General features: G+C 40.6%; 1 protein-coding gene across 2 annotated transcripts in view; it reads left to right on the forward strand.

The window, feature by feature from the left end:
* Positions 1-636: 636 nt before the first annotated feature.
* Positions 637-13,207, forward strand: part of MIA2 (MIA SH3 domain ER export factor 2) — a 117,522-nt gene continuing 104,951 nt past the window's right edge. The window contains exons 1-3 of one of the 2 annotated variants that reach the window (XM_024925458.4): positions 637-947; positions 3,645-3,778; positions 7,291-7,377. In XM_024925458.4, the coding sequence (XP_024781226.3) occupies positions 833-947; positions 3,645-3,778; positions 7,291-7,377 (336 nt within the window). In that variant the 5' untranslated portion in view covers positions 637-832. The remainder of the gene's footprint in view (positions 948-3,644; positions 3,779-7,290; positions 7,378-13,207) is intronic. The other variant, XM_055097531.2, reaches the window with a different exon arrangement.

Below are 13,207 nucleotides of genomic sequence, written 5' to 3' on the forward strand. Positions count from 1 at the left end.
AGTGACCTCTTTCAATGGCAGATGACTTGATTCTTGGTGGTAAAGCAAGTGGTTGGTTATAAGTATGGGGTCTCATTGTGCCTAGGTTAACATTTCTTTTCCACTCATATGTGCCATTGAGTAAGTGATTTAACCCATCTCTCTGTGCCTCAGTTTCCTTATATACAAAAGTGGGGACGATAATATTACCTACCTCAGAGAGTTGGTGTGAAGGTTATATCAGATCATATATTTAAGTACTTACTTAAGACAGTACCTGGAACATAGTAAGTACTTACAACATTTCAACTATTGTTCTTAACTAAATAAGTTTTAACTTCATAGTAACAATAAGGGGTTTTTAAATAGAAAAGTGGAATCTTTTTAAAAATACTTTTCACCATATTTCAAAGCCATTCTTTTAACATAAATTATTACTCTTTTTGCACACAACTATATACGTTATCCACTGAAATTAGTATTTGCAGGTAACTACCCTTTTGCGGAGGCCTACTTAAAAACTATCCTGTTGAACACAAGGTACCTTTAAGTGAGACAGTTTTACATGGGCTTCCTTTATAACACATTAGTCCAACTAAAAATCCTTGTTAATTATTAAACCCTTAGGTATTACAGGAATACCTGACACTGCAGATTGAAAACAGTGTTTGTCTCTCAAGTTAAACCAACAAGCCGATAGAAAAATGTAGTTATCAAGAGATTTTTAAAACTTCAACCCTTTTTCTCTTATAGTTAGTGAAGAGAGTAGAATATCTCCAGTTTTGGCTGACATCTCTACAACCTGAACAATTGGCTTAAACTTCACTTGGGATTCCCGGTTGCTTGTTTTAGCATGGCGAAATTTGGCGTTCACAGAATCCTTCTTCTGGCTATTTCTCTGACAAAGTGTCTGGAGAGTACAAAACTGCTGGCAGACCTTAAAAAATGTGGTGACTTGGAATGTGAAAGTAAGTTTGCTTCCCCCGCTTCTTCTCCTCCTAAATTGAGGCTCTGCAATGACATAAAATCTTATTGTGGTCACACATGATAAAAATGAGTATTGATATAATTGAGAAATATTTGGATTATGAAGTACAGCTTGGTATAAAAAAGAAATGTTGGAAGCAAAGCATTTTGTGGTAGTATTTAATACAAATATACAAATAGCAAAAATCAGTCTGCTATAGAAATATATCAGAAGTTAAAAAACTAATCAGTCCTTTTACTATTTTTAAAGATTAATCTAGGAGTCTCTGAGCCTATTCTGGCTCAGAAGGCTGCCCATTAAAAAAAAAAAGATAAATGTAATTGATTCATATAAAAAAGACATCAGGCTAATTTGATAGGCCTTTATTTATGAAGGCCTTTTACTTTTTAGTTTCTGTTTCACACTCAGAACTTTCTGATTCTCGTGACGTTCCTAAAAAGTGTTTTTATTTCAAACCATCATGATTTATTCTTCTAAACTTTACCAAATGTTAATCATTTCTGTGTTATTTATTATGTAAAAATACTGAAATCAGGGCTAGAATATAAATTTTTTATTTATATCATTGAATATAAAGCTTTCTTTACTGTAAATGGAAATTAATTTCCATTCTATTGTTAAAGAACTTATTTCTGTTATTAGTTTTATGGTGCAAAATAAATTACATCCCAATATATTAGAGTTGCTTTAAATAAGTTATTTTTCCTTTTGTTTTTATTTTATAATAAATACATATTTTTTCTCTCTCAGCAGAATCAAAAATTGCTTTAAATAAATTCTACCTTTTTTTTTTTTTTTTTTTTTCTGAGATGGAGTCTTGCTCTGTCACCCAGGCTGGAGTGCAATGGCACGATCTCGGCTCACTGCAACTTCTGCCTCCCAGGTTCAAGCGATTCTCCTGTCTCAGACTCCCGAGTTGCTGGGATTATAGGCGCACACCACCACACCTGGTTAATTTTTTGTATTTTAGTAGAGATGGGATTTCACTGTGTTGCCCAGCCTGAGCTCAGGGAATCCACCTGCTTCAGCCTCCCAAAGTGCTAAGATTACAGGCATAAGCCACCATGCCCAGCTGTGAGAATTACTTCTAATTTGCAACATGAAAATGAAAAATGAAAAATGTTATTAGTATAAACATAAATAATTTATAAGTAATAATTATGAGTAAACATTCTTCCTTAACTTTTTGGACATATAATGTAATATATAGAGAAGTTTACTAGATGATGTTTTATTATCATAATAATCTTTTGCTGGGTGTGGTGGCTTGCACCTGTAATCCCAGCACTTTGAGAGACTGAGGTGGGAGGATCACTTGAGTCCAGAAGTTTGAGACCAGCCTGGGCAACATAGTGAGACCTCATCTCTACAAAAAATCAAAAAAGTTAGCTGGGCATGGTGGCACAAGCTATAGTCCCAGCTACTAGGGAGGCTGAGGTGGGAGGATGGCTTAAACTTGGGAGGTGGAGGCTGCAGTCAGCTATCATTATGCCACTGCACTCTAGCCTGGGCAACAGAACAAGACCCTGCCTCAAAAAAATATATATAAAGAAAAAAAAATCTTTCTTTCCCTCTTTATATTACAACTTCATTTTAGTTTCCTTAGGGCCAGATATAGAACATGAAAAGGGAACATTCAAATTTATAGAAATTTATAATGTTATTTTAACTTTAATTGCATGACAATAAAAATATCTTATTTTACATATGTTTGTATAATTATAATAGGTAATATGGTGTGTATATTCATGTGTTGAACTGCTGAATCTGGCATATGTGGCTGTGATTCGTTCATAGTTATTGAGGCCTACTACACGTTGGGTTGGGCGGGGGGCAGGTGCTATGCAGGTAAGGGGAATCAAATGAGATGTAAGATAAGTTTCTTCCCCTTCAGAAAATTTAATTTTAGTGAAGGATGACAAGACAGGTTAAAATGAAACAGTAAATAGTGATGCAGCCTAGTAAGGATAATAGGCAATATTAAAGTTCAGAGAAAGGGCAATCACAGTAGGCTGGAATAATCAGGCTGCTTCATAGAGGAAGCAGGACATGACTTAAGCATGAAGGGGGCAAAATGGTGTCTAGGTTGGGGAAAGGACAGAAAGAAAAGCTCAGAATAAGGAAGAGGATTTTGCAGTGAGAAGAACCTCAGGGCAAATTGGGCTCCACTAGGGCTATGTGACCAATTATCTGAGCCTTCACTAAAGGCTCATTTATTAGACTAAGATGAAATTATTTACCTCATAGATCTGTTTTGAGGAGTTAATAAAATAAAAATATGAGAGCACTTATCATAATGCCTAGAATATAGTAAGTGCCAGGAAGAAAACTGATTATCTTTTGTCCTTTCCTACAGACTAGAGAATGATAATGATATGTTCTAGGGACAATGGATAAACAAACTTGAGTGTAGCCAAGTCTGTGTGAAGGGATAGGAAGAGGTCCTTTCAAATAGAGAAAGGGGACCAGGTTATGGACAGCCTTGGAGACCAGGCCCAGAGGCTTAGACTCGATTCTGCATGCAGTGGGAAGGCTATGTAGGTTTTTGAGGCCATAAATGATATAAAGAAATTAGCATTTGGAAACATATAGGATGGATTGAGGGACAGCAAGATGAAAGGGGGAGAAATATCATTTTAATTTAAAGTGTGTATTTTTCTTTACATGTTTTACATAGCTTTAATAAACAGAGTCTCAGCCATGAGAGATTATAGAGGACCTGACTGCCGATACCTGAACTTCACTAAGGGAGAAGAGATATCTGTTTATGTTAAACTTGCAGGAGAAAGGGAAGATTTGTGGGCAGGAAGTGTAAGTAACTACTTTTAAAAATTGAATGCAGAATAAATGACCAACTTGCACAAAGATTCCTTCCTTTTCTTTTCTTTTTTTTGGAAACAGGGCCTGGCTCTGTCGCCCAGGCTGGAATGCAGTGGTGTGATCACAGCTCACTACAACTTCCAGCTTCCAACTCCTGAGCTCAAGCCATCCTCCCACCTCAGCCTCCTGAGTAGCTGGGACTACAGGTGTGTGTCACCACGCCCGGCTAATTTTTGTATTCTTGGTAGAGACAGCATTTCACTCTGTTGCCCAGGCTGGTCACAAACACCTGAGCTAAAGTAATCTGCCTGCTTCGGCCTCCCAAAGTGCCAGGATTACAGGTGTGAGCCACCGCACCCGCCCAAGGATACCTGCTTTTCATCTTTAAAGAAACGTTAAGAATTTCAAAACACTGTGTATATATTAAGAATCCTTAATGTATTTAAACAAACAAAAATGATCATGTTCAGTGGTGGTTCCAATATTTCTATAAAAGAGGCTTTTTGGGAAGGCAGTATGGTTGGGATGGAGAGCTAAGAGAATGCCTTGAATTTATTTTTACATAGCATGCATTGTTTTTAAAATTATATTTTTATATTTATTTGGAGGGACTTCATATTATGGGATGGCTAGGCAACCCCAGTCATTTCTTGGTGCTGCCAATGGTCAAGGTTTTTGTTTGTTTGTTTTTTGAGACAAAGTCTCGCTCTTGTTGCCCAGGCTGGAGTGCAGTGGCGCGATCTCTGCTAACTGCAACCTCTGCCTCCCAGGTTCAAGCAACTCTCCTGCCTCAGCCTCTCGAATAGCTGGGATTACAGGCGTGTGCCACCATGCCCGGCTGCTTTTTGTATTTCTAGCAGAGATGGAGTTTCACCATGTTGGTCAGGCTGGTCTCAAACTCCTGACCTCAGGTGATCCACCCGCCTTGGCCTTCCAAAGAGCTGGGATTACAGGCGTGAGCCACTGCGCCCTGCCAATGGTCAAGTTTTTAAGAGACTGCAAAGTTTTAGTTAATCAGATTCAAAGACATGTGTTTCTGAGCAAATGAAAGGCTGAGTTGTTATTGAAGAGATCCCCAGAAAGGCTGGTAGCTAGGGAAGCTAGGTGTACAAGTTTTTTTTTTTTTTGAGACAGAGTCTCTCTGTCACCCAGACTGGATGGAGTGCAGTGGCACGATTTCAGCTCACTGCAACCTCTGCTTCCCGGGTTCAAGCTATTCTCGTGCCTCAGCCTTCCGAGTAGCTGGGATTACAGGTGTCTGCCACCACACCTGGCTAATTTTTGTATTTTTAGTAGTGACGGGGTTTCATCATGTTGGCCAGGCTGGTCTGGAACTCTTGACCTCAGGTGATCCACCTGCCTTGGCCTCCCAAAGGGCTGGGATTACAGGCGTGAGCCACTATGCCCGGCCCTAGGTGTATAAGTTTTTATATAAAAAAATAACAGCTTGGTCCAGGCTTGGTGGCTCATGCCTGTAATATCAGCACTTTGGGAAGCTAAAGTGGGCGGATCACTTGAGGCCGGGAGGTTGAGACCAGCTTGGACAACATGGCGAAACCTCATCTCTACTAAAAATATAAAAATTAGCCGGGTGTAGTAGTGCATGCCTGTAAAGCCAGTTACTTGAGAGGCTAAAGTGGGAGGATCGCTTGAGCCCAGAGGTAGAGGCTGCAGTGAACCATGATTGTACCACTGCACTCCAGCCTGGGTTACAAAGTGAGACCCTGTCTCAAAAAAAAAACAAAAACAAAACAAAACCCCAAAAAACAAAAAAACCTAGCTGATAGAGCTTTTTATTTGGCCCGAAGCTTTAGTATGCTGAAATTCCTAGAAGGTTACATCATCTCTGAATATATAACATGGGAAAATTAATGATTAATACTTTCCATTGAAAAAAGGTTTACCTTTGATTGTATCATTATGGTTTATAATGAAAAGGTGCTATGATAAGTACTTTTACTCCCAAGCTGAACAAGCATGGTCGACTTGATATATATATCACTTCCATATTACATATGCACCAGACCTCTTTTTTTGTATAGCCTCTGTGGTCACTGTTTGAAGGAGCATATTTTATTTAAAAATTCTGCTTTTCCCATCAGGGGCTATAGGACTGGACTTCTAATTGTCACTGGCCAGAATTGCTTGTCTGGCCTCTGCAGTTCCCAACTTTCCCTACTGCTTCTGGTGCCTTTAAAATGCCAGTCTAAGGCCAGGTGTGGTGGCTCATGCCTATAATCCCAGTGCTTTGGGAAGCTGAGGCAGGAGGAACACTTGAGACCAAGAGTTCGAGACCAGCCTGGGCAGCATAGCAAGAATACACACACACACACACACACAAATTAGTGGGGTGTTGTGGTACATGTTTGTAGTCCTAGCTACTTCAGAGGCTGAGGGAGGCAGAGGCAGGAGGACAGCTTGAGCCTGGAAGTTAGAGGTTACAGTAAGCTATGATTGTACTGCTGCACTCCAGCCTGGGCAACAGAGCAAGACTCTGTCTCTATTAAAAAACAAAAACAAAAACAAAAAAAAATCTATATCTTGAATTCATTGGAGGCATCCAATGCAGCCATACAAAAACTGACATCTTAGGTGTCATAAAAGGCAAAGAAAGCATTCTTTATTTACTATACGTGAAAATAATGGTTCCACACAAAAGCAGTGTTTAATGTGTGCAGCCAGGGTGAAGTTTTAGGCACATTTAGTTTTGTGCATTTGATGTTTAATTCATGCAGTTAGCTGTTTAAGGAACCACACTGTGGACCCACAGTCTGTCAGTTTCCAAATAGTTGTGGCAACTGGAGAGCTGGACAAATCACAGTTGAGGTATAATGGTGCTGGATTAGAGGGCCAAAAGAAATATGTTCTTTAAAACTTTAACAGGGTTAGGAAATGCGCTGAGGGTGGATGGGTAAGCCTTCACCCTTGGGGCACAATCTGCCTGTGCTTGAACTGGGTTAAGAGGATCTCTGTTATCAAGGCAGCCCCAGAAAAGTAGAATGGAACCAAATCCTCCCTGAAGGACTTGTAGACCTTTACTATCATGATGAATCCATTTGTGGCCCTTCAGAGTTTAAACCGCCTGTCTGATTTCAACATCCTGAAAACATTGAATATGTCACTACTCCATCTAGCTTGGCTACCGCCGCCATTGCCTTGCCTTTTGATATCCCAGGTCTACTAGTGTAAATCTGCAGTTGACCTGGACAAGAAAGGTCGTTAAAGAACAGAAAAATGAATAAAATGAGTAAGTGGAACAGGTTTCCTTCTGAAGTTTGAAACAGTGACATTTTATGATTTGGCTCTTTGTTCCTTAAATAAATGCTCTTCTTTTGAATAACAAAAGAATATTATTTCACTCTTTTTTATATGGAAATTGATAGTGGAGTAATGTTTGCGATTCAGAGTAGATGAAAGCCAAGGACATGGGACAAAATTAGGTTCAATAATTATTATTGCTTTGATCGTTCTTCCTCGATAATGTTTGTTCTTCATTTTGACAGAAAGGAAAGGAGTTTGGATATTTTCCCAGAGATGCAGTCCAGATTGAAGAGGTGTTCATATCTGAGGAAATTCAGATGTCAACGAAAGTGAGTAAACTCATTCTCAGTTGTTAATTGAATTTAAAATTTCTTGGTTAAAACAGTTTTCCCAGGTATCAGTGCCTATTGGTTATATACCTTTTATAGTAAATGCATAAAATAGTTGGCCTGAGAACTTACTCTAGGAATAGCTTGAATATTTGAATAAAATTAAGTAAGACAAATTAGGTGACAGTAAAAGATTTTGCTTTCTGAACAATTAACAGACAGGCAGTAGAGTGTAATTGTTAAGAGCATGGATTCTGGAGATGGACTGAGTTTAAAGTCTGACTCAACCACTTACAAGCTATGTGGCCTGGTATGCCTCAATTTCCTTATCTGTAAAATGGGGGTGCTGAGTATAATATAGTGCTACCTTACATATATTGAAGAATAAATGAGTATATGTAAAGTACATAGAACAGCACTAAATGCTCAGTAAGTGTTATATATTATTACTAATGCTATTGTCTTACTAAGATAAAAGTTTATTTTCCACCACACTCCTTAGTCTCATATCTGTACATCCTCTTTTGCTGTTGGAGTTTTTCATGAGCATGATAATGTTGGGCTTCAAGGGAATCAGGAGGTGACTTTTCAGTTAATAAACTTGGTTAGCTCATTTAATTCAGATTCTGGGTTAAGCCAATTTACCTTAAATAAGGTCAGCGAGAAGTGAGTCTATCTAGTTAAACAAACTGCCTATTTTCTGGCTCTTTCCCATCACAAACTCTGGGATTAGCTGTCTATTTACTGTATAATAATTGGTCCTGTCAGTTCTATCTCTAAAATATATCTGGAGTATATTGTCTTCTCTTCAATTCCATTTTCGCCCTAATTCAAGGCACCATCATCTCTTGGCTGGAAAGCAGTGGTACAATCAAACTGTACTACAGCCCAGAATTTCTGGGGCTCAAGCAATCCTCCCGCCTCTGCCTCACCAATGGCTGGGACTGCAGGTGTGCCAACATGAGCAGCTTCATCTATTGATTAGAATACTAAATAGCCTTCTAACTATACTTCTTGCCTATACTTTTGCCCTCTTTCAATCCATTCTCCAAACAGTAATGAATCTTGTAAAAACAAAAAATCTGATTATGTCATTCCTTTGGTTAAAGCCCTTTAGTGGCTTTTCACTGGACCTGGAATAAATTCCAGACTTCTTACCCTGGCTTCGCAGTCCCACATGATCTGCTCCTGCCTCCTTTGCTGACCCTGTCTCTGGTGCCACTCTCCCCTCACTCACCATGATCCTGGCTAATCTGGACTTTTGACTGTTCTTAGAACATGCCAGGCTCTTTCCCAGCCTGGGGACCCAAACAGGCTATTTCTTCTGGTTGGAATGCTTTCCCCAAATACTTCACTTGGCTAGTTCCTTCTTATCCATTAGGCCTGAGATTAAACATCAGTGCCTCCTAGGAAACTTTTGGAAGCAAAGGATATGTTTTAATATCTGGATTGTGGTGATGGTAACACAAGTGTATACGTTTGTTCAAAAGCATACATTCATTATATGCAGTTTATGTATACCAATTATACCTCAATAAAACTGAAATGAAAGTATGCTGAGTTTGAAAATTAAAAATAAAAACCAGTGCCTTGGAGAGGCCTTCCATGATGATTCTAAAGGAATTATTGCTTCTTAATCACAGCTTTCTATTTCCTTCATAGCACTTATTGCATTTTTTTTTTTTTTGAGATGGAGTTTCGCATCTTATTGCCCAGGCTGGAGTGCAATGGCATGATCTCTGCTCACTGCAACCTCCGCCTCCTGGGTTCAAGTGATTCTCCTGCTTCAGCCTTCCAAGTAGCTGGGATTACAGGCACCCACCACCAAGCCTGGCTATTTTTGTATTTTTAGTAGAGATGGGGTTTCACCATGTTGGTCAGGCTGGTCTCGAACTCCTGACCTCAAGTGATCCACTTGCCTCGGCCTCCCAAAGTGCTGGAATTACAGGTATGAGCCACCACACCTGTCCTCATTTATTGCAATTTACAATTAGTTTTTTTCTGTTGTTTACTGCAGAATCCCAGCACCTAGCACAGTGCCAGGCACAAAGTAGCACACAGATACCTCAAATTCTTATGTCAAGTTCCCTGGGAAACAGATATTGAGATGAATCTTTGCATCCAAGAAGTTTGCTGGGTAGTACTCTTGGGAATAGCACCTGTGAAGAACAAAAGAAAAAGGGGGACTTGGCTGGGCACTGTGGCTCACATCTGTAATCCCAGCACTTTGGGAGGCTGAGATGGGCGGATCACTTGAGGTCAGGAGTTCAAGACCAGCCTGACCAACATGGTGAAACCCCGTCTCTACTAAAAATACAAAAATTAGCTGGGTGTGGTGGTGCATGCCTGTAATCCCAGCTACTTGGGAGGCTGAGGCAGGAGAATTGCTTGAACCCAGAAGGTGGAGGTTACAGTGAGCCAAGATTGCTCCACTGCACTCCAGCCTGGGTGACAGAGTGAAACTTTGTCTCAAAAAAAAAAAGAAGACAAAGAAAAAAGAAGCATGACCAGGCAGACAGAGAAGTCAAATTGTGATGTAGTTGCAGTGAAGGTCTCAGTTGATTTCCTAAGGAGCTCTGGAGCTGCAATGGCCCTTTGGAGTTGTCTTTAATAGAGAGAGAGGCAAGACGATTTGGGCCTTTTATCCCCACATTTCTCATTGTATCTGGGGTACTGTAACTTTGGGCTGGGATATGGGAGTATTTACTAGAGACAGTTACTATTCTAAACACTTGACTCATTTAATCCTCATGACACCTCGGTAAAATAGGTACTGTCAGTTTCCCTGGAGGATTCAAGGAGGAAATTTCCCTCTGAAAGTCAGATGAAAAGTCAACTTGCAAAAGGAAGATTAATAAGTGAAAAGGCATACAAATTTATTTGATCACAATTTTACGTGACACACGAAACTTCAGAATAAAGAACCAAGCTGGGGGTGGTGGCTCATGCCTGTAATCCCAGCAGTTTGGGAGGCCAAGGCAGGTGGATCATCTGAGGTCAGGAGTTTGAGACCAGCCTGACCAATACGGTGAAACCACGTCTTTACTAAGAATACAAAAATTAGCCAGGTGTGGTGGCGTGCGCCTGTTTTCCCAGCTACTTGGGAGGCTGAGACAGGAGAATTGCTTGAACCCGGGAGGCAGAGGTTGCAGTGAGTGGAGATCATGCCACTGCACTCCAGACTGGGCGACAGAACGAGACTCCATCTCAAAAAACAAACAGAAAAAAGAATGAAGACCCGAAGATACAGAGGAAACTGTCCATTTTTATGCTTAGCTTCAATAAAGTATGGATAGCCCTGTAGAGATATGACTGAACAAAAAGGGTATGATCTAATGCAGTAGACTGAGTAGGGGAACCCAGAAAAGCCTGTCTGTCTGGATTCTTATTGGCTTTGCTGAGCATGCATTGCATCTTTCTGGCTATAGGGCAGGGCCTTCCCTGGAATGGGGGTCTTAGGCCCTACAATCAAACAAGGTAGGTCAGATAATTTATAAATAGCTTTGCATAGAAAAGAGGAGGAAAAATTAGAGTAATAATTTTAGATTATATGGCTGGCTTTGGAGAAAAGGGGTTCTGGTTTCTATGACCTGCCTTGGGAAAGAGGGATTCTACTTTCTATGACTAGCCTCAGGGGAAAATGAGACTGAGAGGTGGAGAATAGGAGAAGGTCAGAAAATAATTTTGCTTCTGATGCCTTCATTTCAGGGGTATTTCTGAGCCCCAACATCCCCATCTTACAGATGAAGGAGATTGAGGCATAGAAAGATCATAAAATTCACCCAAGTTCACAGAGGTAGTAGATGACAGGGTTGGGCATTGAAGCCAAAGGGTTTGACTCCAGAGTCTGTTCTTAATCATGTACTAGACTGCAGTGCCAAGTATATATTGTAAAATTGCAATTCTGAAGCTTATTCTTTAAAAAACCTAAACTTTATTCTCATTTCCTAATGGTAATATCCAAAGGCAGCACACATCACTATTTCTAACATTCAGATTTTAAAAAAAGTCTTCATCATGTTTCTTCTTAATGATTTGGTGGTTCTGTGAGATGAGCAAGTAGATCCTCACTTCCATTGGCTGTATGCAATATCTCAATAAATGAAGTCAAATTGTTTTAGTGCAACTTTTCTTTTTTTTTTAAACAGGTCTCACTCTGTCACCAAGGCTGGAGTGCAGTGGTGCAATTATAGTCCACTGGAGCCTCAACCTCCCAGGCTCAAGTGATCTTCCCACCTCAGCCTCCAGAGTAGCTGGGACTACAGCGCATGCCACTATGCCTGGCTAATTTTTGTATTTTTTTGTAGAGACAGGGGTTCTCCATGTTGCCCAGGCTGGGTATAAACTCCTGGGCTCAAGCAGTCTGCCCACCTCAGCCTCCCCAAGCACTGGGATTACAGGCATGGGCCACCGCACCTAGCTAACCTTTTTTTTTTTTTTTTTTTTTTTTTTTAAAGACAGGATCTTGCCCTGTTGCTTAGGCTGGAATGAAGTGGTGCAATCATGGCTCACTGCAGCTTGACCTCCTGGGCTCAAGCGGTCCTCCTGCCTTGGCCTCCCAAAGTGCTGGAATTACAGGCATAAGCCACTGTGTCCAGCCTTTTGGTGCAACTTTTAACAAGGTTTTCATGCTTTAGAGCAGAGGTGTCCAATCTTTCGGTTTCCCTGGGCCACCCTAGAAGAAGAAGAATTAATTGTCTTGTGCCACACATAAAATACACTAATATAGCTGATGAGCGAAAAAGAAATATTGCAAAAAAAAATCCCATAGTATTTTTTAAAAGTTTATGAATTTTTGTTGGGCCACATTCAAAGCCATCCTGGGCTGCATGCAGCCTGTAAGCTGCAGGTTGGACAAGCTTGCTTTAGAGTCTCTGGTCTGTCTGAGCTATAACCATATGCTGTGAAATTCCCCTCTTAGTCAATGTTGTGCTGCTATAACAGAATACCAGAGACCGGATACCTTACAAAGAAAATAAATTTATTTCTCACAGTTCTGAAGGCTGAGAAGTCTTCTTGATGCAACATCTCATACTGGAAGGCAAGATGGGGAGAAAGGGAGAGAGAGAGAGCAAGACAGGTGCTGAACTGGTGGTCCTTTTATAAGGGAACCCACTCCTGTGATAACAAGCCCGCTCATGCAGTAATGGCATTAATCCCACCCATTCTGCCCTTATGGACTGATCACCTCTCACCAGGCCTCACCTGTCAACAATATTGCATTTGGGATTAAGTTTCCAATATATGGTTTTTGGGGACACAGTCAAACCATAGAACCCTACCTCAAATCAAGGCAAACACACATGTGTTCAGTCAGTGTGTTCTTAGGAGGTACAAGATTTTGTGGATATGCATGCCTTTTCATCAGATTTTGTTTGCAGAACACACTGAAAGCATTGATTGCCTCTGCTTCTCAAAAATTTCAATTATTTTAAAAAATATTTATTTATTTATTTATTTATTTTGAGACAGAGTCTCACTCTGTCACCCAAGCTGAAATGCATTGGTGCGATCTTGGCTCACTGCAACCTCTGCCTCCTGGGTTCAAGCAATTCTCCTGCCTCAGCCTCCTGAGTAGCTGGGACTACAGGCGCCCACCACCATGCCCGGCTAATTTTTGTATTTTTTAGTAGAGATGGGTTTCGCCATGTTGGCCAGGCTGGTCTCGAACTCCTAAGCTCAGGCAATCCACCCGCCTGAGCCTCCCTAAGTACTGGGATTACAGGCGTGAGCCACCATACCTGGCCCCAAAATTCCAACTATTTAATAACAAATAAATCATAATGGGCCTGGGGCAGTGGCTCACATCTGTAATCCCAGTGCTTTGGAA

This window comes from Pan paniscus, chromosome 15 (genome assembly GCF_029289425.2).
Source record: "Pan paniscus chromosome 15, NHGRI_mPanPan1-v2.0_pri, whole genome shotgun sequence".
NCBI lineage: Eukaryota > Metazoa > Chordata > Mammalia > Primates > Hominidae > Pan > Pan paniscus.